General features: G+C 32.9%; 1 protein-coding gene across 1 annotated transcript; it reads right to left on the minus strand.

The window, feature by feature from the left end:
* Positions 1-16,703: 16,703 nt before the first annotated feature.
* On the minus strand, positions 16,704-22,231 carry LOC107479668 (floral homeotic protein APETALA 2). The gene is given in 11 exon segments (XM_016099781.3): positions 16,704-17,810; positions 18,776-18,997; positions 19,245-19,420; positions 19,734-19,822; positions 19,932-19,976; positions 20,078-20,236; positions 20,311-20,385; positions 20,544-20,574; positions 20,815-20,840; positions 20,988-21,377; positions 21,379-22,231. Coding segments are annotated over 11 exon segments (1,611 nt in total). The 5' UTR covers positions 21,558-22,231; the 3' UTR covers positions 16,704-17,591.
* Between the last annotated feature and the right edge of the window lie 357 nt (positions 22,232-22,588).

Consider the following 22,588-nt stretch of genomic DNA (forward strand, 5'->3'; position numbering starts at 1 on the left):
ATAGAGTTCCCACTGGCTTGCCTTTTACCTCCAAACATTGCTTCAGAGCATCAATGGAATCTCTGTTAAATCACAATAGTGGACCACGGGACGAAGGAGAAGGGAGAAGAGATACTACATATAATAATCATTCTTAGATTTTAGGATTTTAATGGGAACAGGACTACATTGGGTAGAAAATTAAGATTTGCCACGTCAGCTAGCCGTTGCTGGCTCCAGCATGGCATGGGAGGTGCCAGATCATTACTCCATTTGCTGACTGTGCGCCAGAAAGGGTCGCAAGGCAACTATGGGTCTCAGAGCTGAATGTGCGGGATACTGTTAGGGAATTTTGAAAGTCAAGGTCGATTATAGGTAACTCGCCCAATCTCAGGGACTACTTTGGAGTTTTAGTCCTTTCTAGTCGCTATCCTCATATTTCTTCAGTGTTAACGAAGGACATTATACTTCTTGCTTTTGTCAGTGACTTTTGCCATATATGGAAGCTTCATAGAGTACTTGTTGCAGATGAGAGAAGAAGCTTCCTTAAATGGTTTGACTTGGTGATCACGTTTAAATTTAATGATATGTTGCTTCTTAGGTAGCTTACTTATTTTTGAAGTAGTCTTGTTTGTTCAGCTTAGCTTTTGAGGTTATATTCTTTATTATTTGAACTTTTCAAATTCAAAAGACATCTAATTTATTTATATTACTTGAGAAAAAAGTTACTGAATATATTTTACACTTGAGCAAACATTAGATAGTACATTACAAAATTATTAAATTATATTTTGATTTGTTAATCTTAAATATTCAATCTGAAATATTGTGGAGCTAACAGTAACCTAACTTAAACTTAGTGTCGTCTAACACCTCAAAATTTATCGCTTTATTACCATCATGTCCTCGATATTGCCTCATTTATGTCACCTTAATGTCATCCCCGAACTAGCCTCATGGTGCGCGAAATTAGGACTTGCACAACTTAATCGGCAAGAGCACCGGGTCATCCAAATAATACCTCAGATGAGTGAGTGTCGATCCCACGAGGATTGTTAGACTGAGAAAGCAATAGTCATCCTATTGGACTTAGTCAGGCATACAGTAAAAGGAGTTGTGTTGTTGTAAACGCATAAAGAAAGCAATTAAAGGGTTTGGTGTAAAGAATGATGAGAAAACAGTTAAGGTCTTGGAGATGTTTACTTTTCTGGATTAAAATGTCTTACCAACTATTTTAATAATGAATTATTAATTATATGGAAAACTATAAGTGACTAAACCCTGGCCTAATCTCTTAGTGATTTAATCTCCTCTAATCCTCATCAAATGCCATTCTCGTGGTCACTCAATTCAGATCAGAAGGTGAAGTTCAGAAAACTAGTTTAACGTCACAAAAACCCTAATTACCCAAAGCTAACAGGATCATATGTCACATATCCCAATTAGTTCATGTAATTATCAATTTAGGAGGAGTATTTTCAAGCTGTAGTTCAAGCGAGATAACCCTCTCGAGAATCACAATAACTCATGTAAAAAATGGTCAAACTCTCGTTCCACCCAGTTCATAAGATTAAGAACGAAATCAACACCTTAGAATTGAATCAAACATAAATCAAAATGGAAGAATAATTATCTTAATCCATATAACTAAATAAAGCTCCTAACCTTAACCAGGAGGTTTAGTTGCTCATAATTTACAGAGAAAACAGGGTTCTGAAAGTGTCGAAGGAAGAAGGTCCTAAACCTAATTAATCTTTTTCCTTAAATAGTAACCTAATAATAACTGCTAAACCTAAAAGATATTATTTGTAAATAAAAATTACAAAAAAAATAAATTAAAACTAAGAAGTGCTAAATCTACTTGGAGGCCCAAAGAGGTGTGAAACGGGCTGCTGCTGGCATTCAACTTCAGGAATGGGCATTGAAAGCCAAGGAGAAAAGTATAATGTTGCTGGCCTGTGTCCCCTGCTGGCACCAAACGCCAGGTGGGCGTTCAGTGCCTAGGGAGGGTGCTGCCAATATTTTTCTTTCTTACTCTAGGCTTCTCCAAACTGCTCCGAATTTCACCTAAAATCAAAAAAACACAAGAAAAACTCAAAGTAGCATCCAAAGGTGATTTTTGCACTAAAATAAAGTAAAAGTAACTAAAATCTAACTAAAAATAATATAAAAATAACTAGAAAAATGGTATAAGATGCTCACGCATCACTTCATCTCAGTGAAGTTGCCACAATAGCGTCACCTTATTGTTTTTGCAAGTTCTAATGTTCTCATGATGCAACAACCATGTACGAAGAGGTTTATGAGTGTGGAGCAGTAAAATGGTTTGGTAAAATATTTTAAATGTTTTCTTTTGAAATTATTTTTTATTTTAGGTATTCGATTCTTAAAAGGAAAAACAATAACTATGTATAATAATAAATTTTAAAAAACTCAAATCAAAATATATTATTGATTTATTTATTTTAAGCGATAAGTGTTAGGGAGAAAAGTAGAAAAATCAAATAGAAAAAAAATTCTTTTTCAAATAAATGGAAGGTCAAAATTGGTTTTTACTTGTAAATATTGGCATATGCATTATATATATTTCTACATATTATTTAAGCATAATTGGTTTCGTTTACTTCATTGTTTAAAGTTGAAACAAAACAACAGTCTAAACTAAAAACATGGGGAAAGGGATAAATAGGTCTCTGAACTTTTTATTCGTAGACATTTTACTCCCTCAAGATTGAAAAATACAAAACGATCCCTGACTATTCAAAACGCCTAACATATGGGTCCTTCCATTCAATCTTCTCTCTAATGTCAAACAGACAAGGCTAATGTGGCGCCCATGTGTCCATTACGGAGTGATGTATCTGTTACGGTGTCAATGTGTCATGTACACAGAACGTTGGAGGACAACTAGGTCCTTGTGCTCCCAAAATGACGACGTTCTTGGAGGTGCCCTAACTCTTCAAATTGGTTCCAGACGCTATTACAGCTGTATAGTTAGGGATTTTTGTGTTTAGGGCTCTGTTCTATGGCCAATAAAGGAGGCTTCTCGAGCACGCAACAAGTTTGATTGCCGTCTAACATTCATTGCATGGAAGGTGGAGATGAGATGGATGGCGTTGCTCCGATGTGCAAATGTGCTATATTGCACAAGTCTAGAACGCCAACTAACCCCAACCAGTTGTTTCTTGGGTGCCCCTTCTTCAAGGTAACATGGTTCTGTGAAGGTTAAAGCAGGTTCATGTATTTAATTGAATTTTGATTTCCTTTTTAATCTTGCAGTTGAAAAATCCATCCCAATGCAAGTTCTTTGTTTGGCTTGATGATCATGTTGCAAAAATAGGGGTACATAAAAGTCAATTTGTGACAATGAGATTAACAACATGGAGCAGTACTTGTGCAAGAATAAAGTAGAACAAAGACTAGTTAAGTTGGAGAGAAAGCTTGCTTATCTAGAGAGGAAGAAAAAAACTAATTTATTGGTTATTCTTGTGTGTTTGTTAGTAACTTGTGTTGCTGTTGTTGTAATTAAGTCTTGAAAAATAGATAACTAGAGAAGTTGTGCAATGTTGTTGTGATTAACTATGGCTGGAGTTTTGATGAATGATAATATTTGTTGCTGTAATATCATGTGTTTATATGGCTATATATAATATCTCGTTGATGGTCTAACTATGTGAAATTCATTAAATAATTTGGTTCATTAAACATTGAACCATAAGATATGATCAGTTTGAAGGATTACAATCCTAACAAAATAACATAACATAACATAGTAGGTCACCACCTGAGTACCAAAAGTTTGCCAAAAAGATACTAGAATGCATAACGGACAAAAAAAAAAGGTAAATCTCAAGTTTCACATCAACTACAACTGACTTCCTAAAATAACTACATCATTTCTTGAAATTGTTGACTCCTGGGGTGGGAATAAACTTAAACATCCTTTGAGATCCAGTGCTTGCTGCAACCAAAGTCTTCTTAGATGGTCCTCTACTAACTCTTGCATTTGGTTATTGTGATGCTGGAATATGTTATTGTTTGCCAACAACCTTCTTCCTAATTGGTTACTTTGGTCTTAAGGTACTGTTGGCTGGCCTTGCTGGAACTTGGGCTGGAGGTTTGAATAGTACTTGGCCTTGCCTTGCAGGGACTGCAGAAACAGGCACATATGGGACTTTTGGAGCAGGTTGTTGGGTCACATTTGGATTTATGCTAGCCTGTAAATGGATGTGCAATTGCTTAAGATATACAGTCAGTAAGTTCAAGATAAGTTCTACAAATTTTTTTGAAAAAAAAATGCATTTTTTCATGGTTTACCTCAATAGAAGGTTGGCTAGTGGGGTTCTAATTAGAATGGTTATGGTTAGTTTATATAGCTCTATTTTGCTCTTCACCCTGAAACACCATGTTATGTTGATGCCATAAATGAAATGTGACATTAAAGTCCTCAAGTAAAGTTAGAAAAAATACAACTTAGTCCTTTAAAAATGTAAAAATAGACAACTAAATACTTCAATTTATTATCGAGGGGACAAAAACATCTTTCAAGTAGTCAAGTACCTCTGCTTGGGGGCTGATTGGGACAGTGGTAGAACCACAAGTGAAAGGCTTTTATTGGTATTCTTCTTTGGTTCCTTTGTCTTTGGTTTTCAATTTGGATTCGATGCGTACCCTTGCATGTCTTATAGTTATGTCTCTTTTTACAACACTTGCTACATGTCACATAAAAAGTCCTCTTCAATCTTTCACCTTCAATTACAGCCTCTGCTGGTTCTTTCTACCTATTATGGACCTTTGGACGACCAATTGGCCTCTTAATTGTTGCTGGGTGCAGGCCTAGTTTGATCAGTCCTTGTTCAGAACTCTTCACTAGTTATTGGCTGGATAAAGTGTTCATAAGTCTTCTTCAGAGATTCCATGCATAACCATGGATGCACGTAATCTTCAAGGTTATCATGTCTTTTCCTAATTGCAGCTATGGCATGAGTGCACGTCATTCTTTTTTCACAAAAACCCCAACAACAAAATAAAAATAATTCAAGTAAGGATAACACCAAATACAATTTCAAGTAATGATAATACCAACAAGAAAGTAAAGACAAATTAAAGTAAGGATAATACCAAAAATTTCCAGTAATGATAACACCAATAATAAAGAAAATATAAATCCACACTGACTAGTTAGTTGCCACCTGTTACAAGTGCATGTATGCTTGATCAAATCTACATCCAATTTAGAGCCCTTGTAGGTGACCTCAAAACACTTGCGCTCGTTATCATTAATCCACTCTGTAGTCCATTTGTTGCTTGGTCTGACAAGCCGCTTTAACCTCTTTTCTTGAACTGGTGCAAGCTATCCATGATGGCACTCTATTAATCTCTTGTGTTGAACCATACGCCTCATGGAATAGTATCGCAATTCCTCGCAAATTGTGAGTATAGGCTTGTACCTGTACTTGTAATGAAAGAATTGCACATGTTATTAGTTAGGTTGTCAACTTTCGGACCATGGTTGAAGTAGGCTCTCACCCATGTTGCAGGGTTAAATTTCATCAGGTATGACTAGGCATCCTTATTGACTTCCTTTAGCTTATCCATGGTTGCCTTGAACTCAAGGACAATGGTACACCTTGCACAATTCCACACAATTTTCCTAATGTATAAGTTCGTGAATCGCTTGATAAAATTCTTCCACTTGTGCATGACACAATTCCAAAATGGTGCATTCGGCATTATGTCTTTCAATGCAGGCAATAGACCCTAACAAATCATTCATTCGATTAATTGAATCAGAAAGTGACATGATCAAATTTCATGAACTAAATGAAATTAACTACAAAAACTGAGGTACTAACCTTTTGTTGGTCAGACATAGAATTTCAACCATGATATTGCACATCTCTAATATCCTCTTGTATAAGGGTAAGAAGCCACATTCATAACTCCTTCAATTCAGATCTTGCCACCGTAAAGACAATCACATAAAATTAGTTGTTAGCACCCTGTGCCACAACAGACAGTAATTGGTCCCATGATAGGTCTTGAGAATTGTTCCATCCAAATGAATCAAGGGTCTTCATCCACTCTTAAATCCACACTTGCAGGCATTGAAACATACATACATTTTATCAAAGGTAGGGGGTGACTGACTGACTGTAGCATGGGAATAACATCTCACAAGGCAGTAGGCCTTGGATTGCTTCTATGTATCTCCATCAAGTAATCCCTTAACTTCCCATATTGTTCTACCTCATTGTCCATAATCTTGTTTTTGGGTTTCATTATAGCTCTATAAACCATCTTAGGGTGTATAACAAGTTCAAACTCTTCTCTTAAGAAATCAATAGCTTCATGTGTGGCCATGTGAGGATGGGTGGTCATCTTTTTCTCCACCTTCTTGTTGATCTAGTGTTGGTCAGCTACATTGCTTCATAGGTCTCTTGATCATGTATGCTCATTACTATATGTTTTCACCTGGAAGCACTGCAGCTATTTATTGTATGAGAGATGGCCACTCTAAGGACAATCTTAACCCTTGCAGGCAACTCTAACCCTTTTTCTGTAACTTTTTATCCAGACCAACTCCCTCCCCTCATCAATAAACGAATCCTTAACAACCTCCTTGAACCACTTAATTGTAGCAAATCTTATGTCAAGCTCAAATCTCCCTTCTCCGAAGCTATACTGTTCATTAAACTCATGCCAATGTTGTTTGTTCCCTTCATCTTTCGATGAGACAGGAGTATGCAGATCCTCAAATTCATACTCATACATAATGTTCCCATTTTTTGTGTCTACATCACTGACATACTCTGTAATTACTGGTCTCATGTTGAGCTCCCTGGCAGGTCTAGCTCTATTGGGCTGTCTTGTAGACCCACTTGTGTTGGGCTGTTTAGCAGGTACATTCATCTTTGACGAATCTTTTTCAGTTGAGCCCACCCTTCTTGCTTTAAACCTCTCCCTTTTAGACACATGTGTGGATTTTTTTTTTTTTTTGCTTTTCCTGGGGTTCAATGTGTTTCCTCGGCAATGGAGACACTAGTTTTCTCTTCCATTTGGCATCTCTAACACGACTGCCCCCATTATCATCTTCACCACTCTCACTCCCACTTTCATAACCAGGAAGTAGTGGTTTATACAGCTCATCTTCCATACTGTCATCACTATCATGATCAATAGATGAGTCATCCAACATCTCCAACTCATTTGGATCCACTTCTTCCTCAACCTCCTCATATTTCTCACAAGCACCATCTGCGATCTCAGGATTATCAACAGGATGATAAAAAAAAAAGGTAAAACTCATCAATGTCTTTGTTCCTAAACTTAGCTTGTCCTATTTGGTCGATCCCTGCATCCCCCCTCAGTACATGCAACCCTGACTCTATATCCTTGCTTTTCGGATCATACCAGTAAACCTCCTTATATGATTGATATCCCAGTCCTTTGCACAGCGTGATCAAATCTCCAAATTTGACAAAACCCAAGTCCATGGGTCGCAACTTTTCAACTTGACTAAGAAGATAGACTAACTCATTGGTAGGTGCCTTTGAAAAGTAGTCTCCATGATGAAACACAAAAACACCAAATACATCATCCATCTGCAACATTTTTCAATATACAACACAACACAAAACCATACATTATTAACAATGATCCAAAATCTCACTAAACATTATCCTAAACCTCACTAACCCCACACAACTAATTAGCCACTATCCTCACTTATAGTCCCTATAAATCTTATCTTAGGACATGTATAACAAATAAAAGGCGGAAGTACAAGTTTCAACAACAATGTACTTACTATTCTTCATAGCGGACGAACTACAACAACAAAACTTCACTGGAACTGCTTCACAGAACACCAACGGCGATACGACAAAGATGAAGCGTTGTATTTTTTGGAGGAAAAACGTCAGTGTTAGGCCTTCCTGTAATTGTCTATGACTGACATGGACATTCTTGACATATCTGAGATGAAGTATTGAACAATATTTTTTTGAAATGTCGTCCTTTTAGTACATAAAGGCCAATATGTCACATAACTTTCTATAACAGACCACATCAGTCCCATTAACAACATCTGGGTGACACGCCACACACTATATAAGTGCCACCTAATCTAAATCCTAAAAGTTTGGCCAAACAAATTAAATGAAAAAATCCATATGTCATGCATTTTAAACAGTTAGAGATCATTTTGTATTTTTTAATTCTAAAAAAATAAAATGCCTACAAATAAAAAACTCAAAACTCTATTTATTCTTTTCCCAAAAATATATATATGAGGAGCACTCATGTGCTGTAACCCTTGCAACAAATTAAGACCATTATTTAATTTACAATTTGCAGCCTACTTTTCTTCCCCGTAAAAATATCTAGTATGACGCTCGTGATGATGAAAGCATGCATGCTATTTTATTTACTATTGAACCAAGTGCAACATCCAAAAAAACACACATGCCATTATATGATTATTTAAATTGATGTTTATGTTATCAAAGTGTATTATCATTATCATTGCAGCGAACAAGATAACAAAGTTTATCAACAAAATAATGAATCTGATTCATTAACGAGTCAGACGCTGTTCCCTGCTAAACTCACAAGTCTAGAATCATTGAACCCAACTCAACCAATCCATTAGCTAATTACTCCCTCCACAAAAAAGTACATAATCCCACATTATATATGAATATATTATATATAATAAACAATTCAGTCATGCAATTTGATAATAAATAAGTACATAACAAAAATCTTTATTTAAGAAACTTTATAATAAAATCTATCATGTTTCATGTTTTGATAAAAAGATAAATAGATAAAGTTTCTCTTATAATAAAAGAAATTATTGAATAGGTGAGACTAAAAATAAATATAAGAGAGTAAAATGTGATTTTTTATTATTTATTTTATAGATGGAATCAAAAATAAATATAAGAGAGAAATCATTCAAGAGTAGAAGATTACATTTTATTTTCTAAAGTACAAATTTAAAATTTAGAGAATATAAATCCCAAAATAAACCTATATTTTTTAGAAATTTTTTAAATAAAATAAAAAAATAATTCTAAAAAAATTAATTCATCTTTATTTTTTAGAATTCAAAACTTTTTTTTAGATCTTTGGGAGAAGTTCGTCCAAACTCAACGAACTTTAGTATTTTGGACGAAATTCGCTTAACTCCTCAACGAACTTTATATTTTAGACGAAGTTCACCTCATTTTTAGACAAATTTTTTTACATCCGTCCACCTAAAAAATTAAACACACATTATAAATAATAAGATAATAATTTTTGTAAATACAAGTGTCATTTATTTCCATAAGATATTTATAATAAATTTTTCTCACTTCTACGTGTATTATTGATCATTGACATATACTATAAAATTCTTTACACCGTATTCTCAATAATTTTTTATTTCTCTTTTTTTATTATGTTTATTCATATTTTTTCATTTTACACCATAAAATATTTATTATATTATAAAAATATTAATGAGTATAATAAAATACCTACTCGCTAATATTGGTACATTAGTATTAATTAAATTTAAAATAAATAATATTTGTTAGATCATAAATATATTAACGAGTACAGTAAAAAATATTAATGAATATTACTAATATTAATATTAATAAGTAGGTATTTTATTATACTTATTAATATTTTTTATAGCGTAATAAATATTTAAATATGGTATAAAATAGAAAAATAAGGATAAACATAATAAAAAAATAAAAAATAGTTGAGTATGTGTAAAAAATTTTATAGTATATATAAATAATCAACAACACACCTAAAAAATGAGAAAATTTTATTATAAGTATCATAAAGATATATGACACTTTTATTTATAAAAGGATATTATCTTATTATTTCTAACGTGTGTATAATTATTTTTAAGTGGGTAGATGTAGTAAAATTTATCGAAAAGTCAGTGAAGTTCGCCGCTAATATTTTAATAAGTTTAAGTATGGATTTTATTTAATATATTATATATTATTTTTTATAATTAAAATTAACCAAAATTATTGAAATATAAATATTCCAAAAATATTTGAAATTCTTCTTATATTTTGAAGCATCTTCTTTTTATATTGTACCATGATCATATGATAAGGACTAATTTTACTAGAAAATAAACTATCAAACTTTTAGGTTAATTTTTTTGAATATTAAATTATATTTAGTATAATGCATGATTATAATGCAGTTGTGTATTTTAGAATGATATTGGAGGCTAATTGAAATTGCTCTCTGCGATTTGTAGACAACAACAAGAAAACAAAAAAAAGGAAAAAAAAAAGAAGAAAATGGAGGGGGCGACTAGAAGTATGGTGGGAGCGATTTGATGTATGATAGAGGCGATTTGCGAGGGAGATAACAAAATTCGAGATTTATAGCCGTTAAGGCTCAAATTTTTTTATCTCCCTCACAAATTGCCCTGATCATGCACCAAATTGCCCCGATTATACTTCTAGTCGTCCCTTCTATTTTTTTCTGCTATTTTTTTGTCTTTTTACTGTTGCTTACAAATTGCGAAGAGCAATTACTGCTAGTCTCTAATATCACAATAAAACACACAATCCCATCATAATCACGTATTACACCAACTGACAATTAAATATTTAAAAAAATCGAAGTTTTCCCCTGTTATGCTTGAAATGGACCTAATTGTGACTTTCACGCACATTACAGATGACGTCGAGTGGCTTTATAATCATCATGTGGATGCAACTGAATAGTATTACGAAAATAATTTGTGCTTCTCTTGTAGTTTTGATATTGATTAGACAAATTATAAATATAATCCATTCAAGATAAATATCATTTTTTAAATAGTATTCTATAGTATAATTATTACTATTAATAGTATAATTTATCTTTGCAATATGATTATTTAGAATATCATCAAACATTGGTGAACAATCTAATATGTTGATATCATTATTTAAATTAGAAATTCAAAAAGATACATGTCATATTCAAAGGTTTGTAGATGTCATAATATGGATAGACATAAAAGCGTGGTACATTATTTGAATTTAATTTTTGCAAGTATTCAACCTCAAATACCAAAATCACATCTTCAACAATTTTTTTAAGTATTTAATTATGGTGCTTTCGTCTATACTTACATAGTTATCAACAGTATTAGTTGCTACTTCATATGTTAATATCTACATCACAGTAATGTATTTTTATAATAGTGGCAAGCCTCTTTTTTCTGTAGTATAAACCTTCGGTTAGAATTTAAAAATATGGATAGACATTTGAGAGTCGTCTACTGTCCGAATGAATACATATTTTCTCATTCGAAACTTTTATAAAAATATTTCAGTATGATACACTCGCTCTTCTACAACATAATCTGTAAAAAAGTGACCATGTCATGTTTTTCGATCTCTATTGATTTACTTACAGCAACTGACAAAGGACTTTTTTGATGTCTTCTTCTAATCATTGAACAAACATCTATTGATCCAATTATTTATAAATGCGTTATCTTGACTTCTTCTGCTATACAAAACTTCATCAAACATATTATGAAAGTTCTTATTGTTAAATTTCTAACTATTTATTGAAATGAATTGTTTACTAATCTTGTTGGGTGAGAAACTAAATGAATTATAAATAAATAATAATTAATATTTATAAATCTCTGCAACAATTAGTTACTTCCTAATGTCTATTTTTATAATGACTAGTTCATAACGGCTAGTTTTAATATGACTAATTTGTAATGACTAATTTTAATGGGTTGTTTATAACAATTAGAAAATATTTAGTAGTGATAATTATTTTCATAAATGCTAGTTCATAATATTATTGATTCATTTGAATAAAACATAGTATACCCTAAATAAAATAAAACATAGTACATTGCAAGTGGAAACACATAATGAAAATTAAATAAATAATGCTAAAAATACTACTTAACGGTAGAAATACAATCAATAATTAAGTAAACTTCTTTGCAATAATTTTTTCGTATGCAATCTCATAAAGAGCTCGTCATTTTTTACTTATTGTAAAGGTGTCAGCATTAAGTATTTGTATATTCATTTTTTTCCTTCCTTTGTCATCCACTCTATTTCCCTTTTCTTTTTGCATTTATCTCTATTTTTTTAATGTACCTCTAAATTTGTAAATCTTGTTCTTTCATTATCATTTGAATTTGTAACTCTTTTTTCTCGACCATTATAATCTTTTTTCTATGTTCCCTCTCCTCTTCTCTTTTATTTTTCCTATCCAGTAACTTCTTTTTCCTAGCAATATCTTGCATGAAAAGATAGTTTCTTAACTACTAATGATTTTTTTTTATCAAAGTCTTCAGATATTTGTACCTTTTACTTACCATTTCTCTTGCTCTTCTTTGATTTTTGAGAGCAAATGAGAGAGTCTACACCAATTTCTTTATCCAACGGTATTTTTAAATTTGATGATGATGAGTATGATCTAGTTGCACTAACCTCGGTTCTTTTTAAATCTCCATTTTGTATTGGTAGTTGATTTTTTCATTTTTATTTTAAACGAAACATTCAAATGTCTCTCAAAAAATTTTTTGGCCATAATATTTGGAATAGAGTTTATAGGTCAACTCTTATATATCATCAAAGTTCGAACAACTCATGTTTTGCGTAGTTTAATCATAACAACCAGCAAATTATACAACTTTTTTGTTGATCCTGTACCATAGTTTCTTAGAATGTAATTACGCCCCTCCCTTTCATGCCTGGGTTAAATTCTTCACGGTAGTCGTGGATCTGATTCCTTCGTCTTTTTTGTCGATCTCGACTATAGGGTCAATTAAAACATTTAACTATGCACTAATCAACATCACATTCTCTTCACACTATAGTATTGAATGCTATCTTATCTACGATTTTCAATTTTATCATCATTGAGGTTGATAGCATCTAATCCACAAAAGTTAGAAAAATATGAATATTGTAACTTTGGACTAGAGCGTATCGGACTTTGATTTAATGGATTAGAAGAGCCACTAACATTAACTAAGTCAGGCTTCAATGCACTAAATTGAGTTTCAAATGACAAGGATGTTGAGACTATATTTTTGATTGAGGGTTTAAATATGTTTGGGGATGGATATTGTGGTATTTTTTAATTTTGATTATGTGGTTAAAAAATAAGAAATTGTTATTATAAAGAATTTGAAAAATTAAAATTATGAAAATTTTGTGAATTTGAATTTTGAAATGTATTCAGTAGTGTAAATTTTTTATTTGAATTTTTGAGAGTTTAAATGTGATATTGTTGGGTATTTAGATTTTGAAAAAAAATGGTAAGTTATTAAAAAAATTTGCTGATTTAGATTTTGAATAAATGATCATTTGTACCTATGATAGATGAAAACGCTGACATTTGTACCCATGATAGCCTGAAACTAAAGTTATACACATGATAGATGCCCTCCGTGTGACAAAAGTGCCCTGACTTGGATCTGAGCTTGGTTTGTGGGAATCCGATCCTAAGTGGCACCCCCTCCCTTATCTTCAACCCCACACACACAGCTAACCATAACTCACACAGCTTTAACTCTGCACTTCGACTTTCCCTTCTTCACCATTCACGCCTCCGCACTCTTCACTCTCCAAACCCCACTCTAGCTCCTTCTTCCTCAACACTCGCTCCCTCACCATCCACTCCGTCCTTCACGCCGACGAACCAATCGTCTTCTCCCTATCAAAGACACACTCCTCACTCTCATGCTTTTCAACCACTCTTCCTTCATCCTCACCTTCTCCACCTACCCTTCCTCTTCACACTCCAACAGTTCTTTCCTCCACAAATCTGCAACAAAACCCACCCTTACCTCTACACTCAGTGCCAAGCCATCCATACATGCTCTATCTTTTTCTCCCACAATATTTCTGCCTAAATGATTTGTTACTCTTCCATCCTCAGCATCCCTTCCGAGCTCTCCGCAGTCATGGCTGTAAACTGCGAGATGACAACACCCTCCGCGTGACGATAACGCTTCTGTCCTCGCCTCATTAAACTTGAACTGGTGCAGCCAAGACCGTATGGTGGAGAAGTTTGTGATGGAGCAGGCGGTGCCTCGTTATCTCTTTGCCTTCTCGATTGGGACCTAGATTAGAGTTTATGCGGAGGAGGTTCGACGGTGCTGGACTCAACAGCGAAAGAGTTCGAGGGAAGAGGGGATATGATTAGGGAAGGAGAGAAGGTCTTCAAAAAATACAACTAGGAAAGGTTTGATCTTTTGGTGCTGTCGCCAAGTTTTCGTTACGGCAGAATGGAGAATCCAAAGATGGTTGTCACAGGGTTTTGGAGGTGAACCAGTGAGGAGTAAGATTCGAGCTTTACCTCTCACGAAATTAGGGTATTCAAGGTTTTGCTAGAGCCATTGTTGGCGTTGTTGATCCCAATCAGAGATCTTGGGGCCTAGGGAGAAGGCGGCGGCGTTGGGACTGAAAGGGGTGTCGTTGTTGTCGGGGTCGGAGTCGGAGCGGATCTCAGCGAGGATGTAGTTGGTTTCTTCGATGAGGCTCTGGTTGACGGCATCAGCGTTGGAGGAGGAGAGGTTGATGCTGATGGTGCCGCAAAGGACAAGGATGGTGACGAAACCGCAGAGGATGGTGATCTTGATGTTGTTGAAGGTCTTCTGGATCTGGCGGCCATGGAGATTTGGAATACCCTAAGATGGACAACTAAGATATGGATTTAGGGGTTTGGAGTGCCACCTAGGATCGGATTCCCACGAACCAAGCTCAGATCAAAGTCAGGGCATTTTTGTCACACGGAGAGTATCTATCATGGGTATAACTTTAGTTTCAGGCTATCATGGGTATAAATGTCAGCGTTTTCATTTATCATGTGTACAAATGGTAATTTATTCTTTAGATTTTAAAAAAAATTTATTAGTAGAAGTATAAATGGAAAAAATTTAAAAGAAAATTAAAAAAAAATTGAAAGAAGTTATGATAATAAAAATGTGTAAATAGTATTTATAGAATCAATGAGTATAAAAACGATAACATTAAAGGATTTTTTATTTTAATAAATAGATTAATTATAATAATTATTGAAATAAATAATTTAAAAAATATTTACCAAAATAAATATCTTTGTCTTATCTCATTTACATACACTGTAAATGAGATAATTTCGCGTTCACCTGTCTTATTTCGTTTATACGGTAAACAATATACATGAAAAATTATCTCGTTTACACTACATGAAAAATTATCTCGTTTACAGTATAAATGGGATAAGAAAGGAATATTTATTTCAGTAAATACTTTTTAAATTATTTATTTTAGTAATTATTATAATTAATTTATTTATTAAAATAAAAAACCCTAACATTAAAATGGTAATATTTCAATATAATTATTGTAAAAAATATAAATATTTTATTTTTTGGTAATAACTTGTCACATGATGTGTTATGATTGATTACTCTAAGTCTCTCTAAGCTGGGTTTTTCTCTTCTCAAATCTACATGTAGATACTCTTTTTAGGTCCAATTTAGAAAAATAGTTTAATTAAGTTTTTTTAAAAAAATAGTTTAAATAATAAATATTTATATTAAAAATAGTTTATAAATAAGTTATTATTTATTTATTTTTTTAGTTTTAAAAGTACTTATTTTAAAAAAATTGTGATAAAAAAATATTTTATTATGTGATAAGTCATTTTTTAACTTTTCTATAAGCATTTAAATAGCTTCTTAAAAAGTTACAATTTTATTTTAAAAATTACACCAAATATTAATACTAGAACACAAACGAATGAAAAAATAAGCTATATTAATTAGGTACTTTTATAAAGCTAAAAAAATTATTATAAGATATTTTATAATTATTTTTGATAAAGTTATCACTAACCTTCTCTTAATAAAGTGTTACCAAATCTTAAACCTACAATAATGAAACCGTTGAACCAACCAACACACCTATTGTTTGCTTTTTAATTAACATTGTTATAATATGTTACTTTTACTCGTAAAAGTTGAAAAACTGACAAGCTTTTCTTTTTAATTTTGTTGTCGTAAAAGTTAAAAAAAATTCTGACATGAGGGGTTAACCCCGGAGAGAATCCATGCCCCTGTGATCTCTACCTTCACGACCATTTGATACCCTTTTGGTGGCACCCTATTCTCTCTCACACTCCATTGCATCAGTGTCCTCTTGAGGCTTTAGACGAACAATGATAGGTCCCTCTCGTAATAATAGCTTTGTCTGACTGCTTTTGGCCGAGAGAACTGATTCAAAGGACGCCGTTGATGGAGACTATTCATCACCATCCCATGATATTTCCAAGACACCAATAAATAAATAAAATACATTTTTTTTATTTTTTCTCCCCTGCTAGCTTCAGCTTCACCCTTCTCGTAAAAAAAATGACCTATTATTTAATTTACCATTATGATATATATAAACAACTAAATCAAATTACTATGCGACACAACTATTAAAAAATAAAATATTTTTCTGGCTTTTATGTATTTATTTATTATCATTGAAGCAATCAAGCATTTTACCCTTATAAGGAGGGTGGGTATAGTAGCTAGCATCTTTTATTTCTCTTTGGCAAAGTTTCCAAGACCAATCACCCACGAACCAAAGAGAAATAATATAAGAGGAACAAATTGACAACCATGTGAATATGTGATAGCAATATATCCCAAATTAAGAAACGAATAGGTGCTGTCATAAATACCATAACGCTGAAAAGCAATAAATCGGAATTATATATATATAAGATCGGAAAATTTTAGAATATATAAAATATAATATATATCTAGTTAAAGATTTTCGTCCGTTTGTTAGTTGACTGACCCAGACCCATTAGACCATTGCATTGAGTTCCTAATTTGGGTCACTTTTCCTTCTTGCATGTGTTATCTGCTTCTTTCACCTCAATAGTAAAAGCTTTTGTTCTTGTATATAGTAGTAGGGGTTCTGAGTCTGGGTTGGACATAACAATAGTGTTGCTTCCATCTTTACATGCCAAAATAAGAAAATTTTAAAGAAATGTAATGTTTGGATGACAAACCTTTCTAAACACACTATATATCATCATCACCTTAGGATAAAATTGTAGGTCCCACAACAAGAAGTGCAAATTCACATTTCTTCTCCCAATTCTGGTGAGTGACATCAATGGTATGTTTGGAAAAATACTACGTCATCCGAACATAATTTTGTTACTAAGGGGCAGAGTGAGCATGTATGTTATATAATCATTATTTTTAATTAGAAAATATAAAATGGGGAGGCAGGAAAATTTTTAATTTTTTTTTTTTGAGTAAATGTCATTTTCCACTTTGATGATTTGCTTCAAAGATAAGACGTCCTTTCACAATTCACAAATTTCTAATTGGTCCCTAACTATTTAACTAACGGGTCTAAGTGGCCTCTATAAACAAAAATCTACTAATGTGTCAAAAGCTGCTTAGACCAGTTAATTAAATAGTCAGAAACTCATTAAAAACTTTGGAATTAAAAAGAAACATTTCATCTTTCTAACAAATAATCAAAATAAAAAATGACATTTACATTTTTTTTTTCCATATATGTAAAGAAGGGTAAGGGTAAGAGTGGAGTGAGTTAGGAGGGTCTCATAATTGTGTGGAAGCCATTTTTCTGCAGCCAACCTTGGTGATGAGAAGAGGGTCTAATAATCTGTGGTGGGAATCCTGATGATGCTGCAGCAGTGGCCAAATAATGGTGTGGAGGTCCTGGTTGCAACTGTTGTTGATGATGATCCGCCATTGATAATGAAAGATCATTCCCGATGCGACCCCCATTACTACTGCTGCTGGAGAACTGCACTTGGGTAAATAAATAAATAAATAATAGAATGACTCATTTTGTTACTCATTCTGAACTCATTAGTCTTATTCACATGTGCAACAAGGTTAAAAAAAGTTTGTCAAATAAGTATATACATAAAGGGCAAAGAATCATCTTGCTTTCTGTGTATAACTCAATATATATCAACAATCATGTGTTAGGCTATTATTTTTTCTTCATCCACTAAAAGTTTTCTATACCGAACGATTTTTTATTGGTAATAATTGTCAAAAAAAAAGGGTAAATAGTGTTAATAATTTGAAATTTTAGTTAAAAAGCTTTATAACTATAGAAAAATACGAATAAAAATTAAGAAAACGTATAAAATCCACACACATATATATTAATCATCCTCATAATTGTTCCAAATTGTCTAAATAATACAACTGTGCATATGATTTTTTTTTTTTGTGTACAGAAAAGATCTGGCCTTATGTGTATATGATTAAAAACAATCATGAACAGCTAAATCATAAATGATAATTGTACCTTTTCTTTTTTGGTAGACATCAAGCTTATTCACTTCTCTTCACTAATAAATAGATTATTTTCACACCCGACCAATTAGCAAAAGAGGTGAATAGGCTCGATATAAAAAATAGCCATACTAAGAGTATATCAAAATAATTGAGTGTAAAATATATATTGAAATAAAAAATATACATTAAAAATAGTTAAATTATACATATATTTATATACAAACATTTCATGGCTGATTTTTGGTGTGCACATAATATTTTTTATAAAAAAAATTGAAAATAAAAAGAGAAATAACTTTAGAAAAATAATAAATCACAATTCTAATGAACATATATGAAATTTGAGGAATAATAGTATACTATATGTGTTGATGATAATGGGTGGTTGTTCTTGATCTATGTCTCACCCATTTTGATGCATGATGAGCTAAAGGGAGATTTAATGGGAGAGGTACCCACATAAAAATTTGGTGGTTGAAGATGTGCAAAATTGTGAAGCATTTGAGGCTCCCCTGGGGACCTGTAGGGTCCATATCTTTGCGTTTCATTAGATGCTGAACAAGTAGTAGAATGGATGTGGGTTTGACTCAGCATCCTCAAGGCTTCACTCTCTCCGTGCAAATCCCTTCCTCCATGTGCTTCCATGTTTCTATTACACGGTTTTGGTAGGATATTCACCAGCTAGATTAAAAATATATTCAAAAACCAAATAAATTAGGAAATTCGACAAAGTAAATCAATTATGTGCGCTTTTAAATAATTGTTTATTCAGACAAAGTAGTACATTGAAATATCTGTGTATTTTTGTGTGCATGTAGATTTTTGTTCCAATATATTGTTTTCTTTACCATAGTACTTTGTCCAAATAGAGAATTATTTGGAGCCGAGTAACAAGTAATTATTAACGAAAACCTTATAATTAATGAACCTTAGGCTTGCTTGCACCATTTCGCCAATTGGATTCAGATGGCATGAGCTGCTGGTGATGATCTTGAACATTTGTGGTGTGATTTCCCAATGCTCGATTATTGTTGCTAGATTTGAAACTTGAATTGCCCAAACTTAAATCTAGATTGTGATCTGCAGCATTACCTGTGGGTTCTACTGCCCAATAATATATTATTATTATTATTATTACATGTTAATGAAAATAATAAAAATTAGAGTAAATAAATACCTAATACTATCTCTGACCATTTATTTTTTTGTATAACTAGATCCACATTCTCTCATGTGAACATGATATTGTAAACTGAAAATGTCTTTATAAAAATAGCCACCATATTTAAAATAACATACAGAAATACTAATTATGGTTGAAAACAAGATTCTAATTTTATTTTGATTAAAAAATCGAATTATGTATATATAAAATATTAGTTAGAAATTATTATTACAGTCAACATACACTACTCACCGGAATTAAGCTCATTTTCGTAGATGCTGGGATCAAAATTGGTGACGGCCTCTTTGCCGTTGCATTTTATTGCTGCTTTATCATAGGCCCTACAAAGAATGTGCAAGAAAAATTTAAAACCCTAGAAGATGGGCAATCTAGTAATTGAAATGTTAAAAAGTAAATAAGCAAATTGACAAGGCAACGAAAAGTAGATACCTTGCAGCTTCAATCTCGGTGTCAAACAAACCCAGATAGACGTACCTAGTGAAATCAAATTTATTACTAAGCTTAGACTCTATTTCATGACAAATATATTATATACATATATAATAATTAAGAACTGCATGAAGAATCATATATACTTTTTCCCTAAAAATTGTCCCATTCGAGCTTCCCATCTTCCGCATTTGTGCAAAGTTACACCTCTATATTTAGAGCTTCCTCTTGGAAACCCAGTGCTTTGTCGGCGAAGAACGTGCACAAACTCTTCCTTAGTCAGATTGCTCATCTGTTTAAAACACACACCGCATTCAAATCCAGATTAATGTAAAATTAACAAAAAAATATTATTATAATGGTATATATAGAAGATAAGGTGTCGTAGTCTTCAATGTTAAAGTTTATGTCTGCCTCCACTCCTCGGAACTTAATCGCTGCTCTATCGTATGCACTGGCCATATAGAAATTAAAAAAGAAAAAAAAAGGAAAATCCCTTGAGACTCAAAATTTCCCAGAAAGAAAGAAAGAAAAATAAAACGTTTATTATTTATTATTTATATATTATATATTTGATATTTGATTGGATTCTGTTGAAATTAAAGTTCTCACCGAGCAGCTGCATGTGCAGTGTCAAATCCACCTAGACAAATTTTACCCAGACAAAAACCATCTCGTCAGTCATCACAAGAGAAAATTTCCCCCACTACACACAAATAATAAAAACATGTATGTACACTCTTGTTTGTCTCTCTTCTTCTTCTACCAAATACACCCACAAAAGAAGAAAAAAAAAACGAAATTCCACACATGTTTTAGCCACTTATAACTATCCCCACACAAAATAATGCACATAATCATTAACATACATATAACAACTTACCCAGATACACTTGTTTTCCACAGTCCCTGCATCATCCAAGGACACAAAACGTAAATTAAAAAAAATAAAATAAAACTTCAATTGCAATAAGTTTCCCTATAAGTGTTGAGCTCTTTCTTTCTTTCAAAAAAAAAAAAAAAGAAACCTTGAATTCCAAGAATAAATGGACTAACCAAATATGAGACTCCCATCGACCGGTTCTTCTGTAAAAAGTGACTCCTCTGTACTGTGAGCTTCTTGACCGTGGTCCTCGGCGACTTTTTTTCATGGGTTGAGAAGCTTCCAGTGATGATTTTCCAGCACCAAGTGTTTCTGATTGGCAAAATTTCACGCCTACCCAGTGGGCACGAGGGAAAGTAGAGCCACCTCCGTCGCCGTCGCCGTCACCGTCACCGCCGCTTCCAGCCGGTGATGATGCGGCGGCTATATCAGCCTCCTCCATGGGGAAAAACTGCCGAGTCACTACCTGGCTGTGGTTCTCACTATCCATGGAATCTTCATCTTCATCTTCTTCATCATCATCACCGTGGGTTACTGAGAACCCGAATATCTTGCTTCTTCTACTCTTCTTCATGTCGGCTGTTGCTCTTCATATGTAAATTATATCTAATTTTATTATGATTATTATTGTTGTTGTTGTTGTTATCGTCGTCTCCGTCTATGGAGTTCTTGAGAGAAGAGCAACCTTCTTCGGATTCCTCAACCTTTCTCCTCCGATCGGGTGAGTCATTGAGATCCCACATTCTTTTTTCTCTCTGATCTCTTTCTCTCCCCTTCAGCTGCAGTTACAGTTATAGTTACAGGCCTTATTGAAAAGAGAAGAGAAAGAGAAGAGAAACCAGTAAGTAACAGATTTTTTTTATTATTATTTCCCACTCTCACATCAGGAATAATAATTAAAAAAATAAACGCTCTCTCTCTCTCTTGGTTAATATTTTTTTTTTTTGAAAATAAAAAGTTAATTTGGGTTGGCCTGCAGTGCTGCAGAGGAAGGTTAAACTCTGTGTGAGTGTGTCTCGGGGTGCGTATTGTGCTTTTTCTCTCTTGATTGGAATAAAATAATATATATACACAGAGAGAGAGTATGTGAGAAGAAGAAAAAAGGAGGAGGAGGTTGTGGACGGAAAGGTTTGAGTGTGTAGTAGGAAAAATTCACAGAAGAAAATCAAAACCTAGGACGAGTTAGAGAGAGAGAGAGAGGAGGGGTAGGTGTTGCAAAAATGTAGTAAAAGAGATGTTGAATGATGTTTGTATTCCACAAGTGCCCAATACAGCATAGACGAGGCCAGTTTGAGCAAGCTTAGCCGAAAGCATCTCACCCTTCTCCCTTAACACTCTTACATACACACGATGCCTTTCTTCTCACTCCTCACTCCTCTCTCCTCTCTCTACCCGCTTCCTTCTCTTTTCAATGCACACATAATTTCACTCTCTTCAATTCAATGTCCTTTTTTCTTAATTTAATTTTTATGTATTTTAGTATAATACAGTTTTCTAAGTATATTCAATTATATATTTTTGATAGCCTGAATAATTATTTATAAAAATAATATAATATTAATATATTAAAATTAAACTTTTTTAAAGTATATTAGTGTGACTAATAATCTTTATTTAGATTTTATTTTTAAAATAAGAAACATAGATACAGTTAAGACTGGAATTATTTTGTTGTCCCACAAATAATTTTAAAGCTGAGTTAACTTTATATTTGTAATAAAAAAATATTAATTTTATATATTCTCATCTTAAATGTGAAGTGCATATGTTAGAT

Source organism: Arachis duranensis, chromosome 1 (assembly GCF_000817695.3).
Source record: "Arachis duranensis cultivar V14167 chromosome 1, aradu.V14167.gnm2.J7QH, whole genome shotgun sequence".
In the NCBI taxonomy this organism is placed as follows: Eukaryota; Viridiplantae; Streptophyta; class Magnoliopsida; order Fabales; family Fabaceae; genus Arachis; species Arachis duranensis.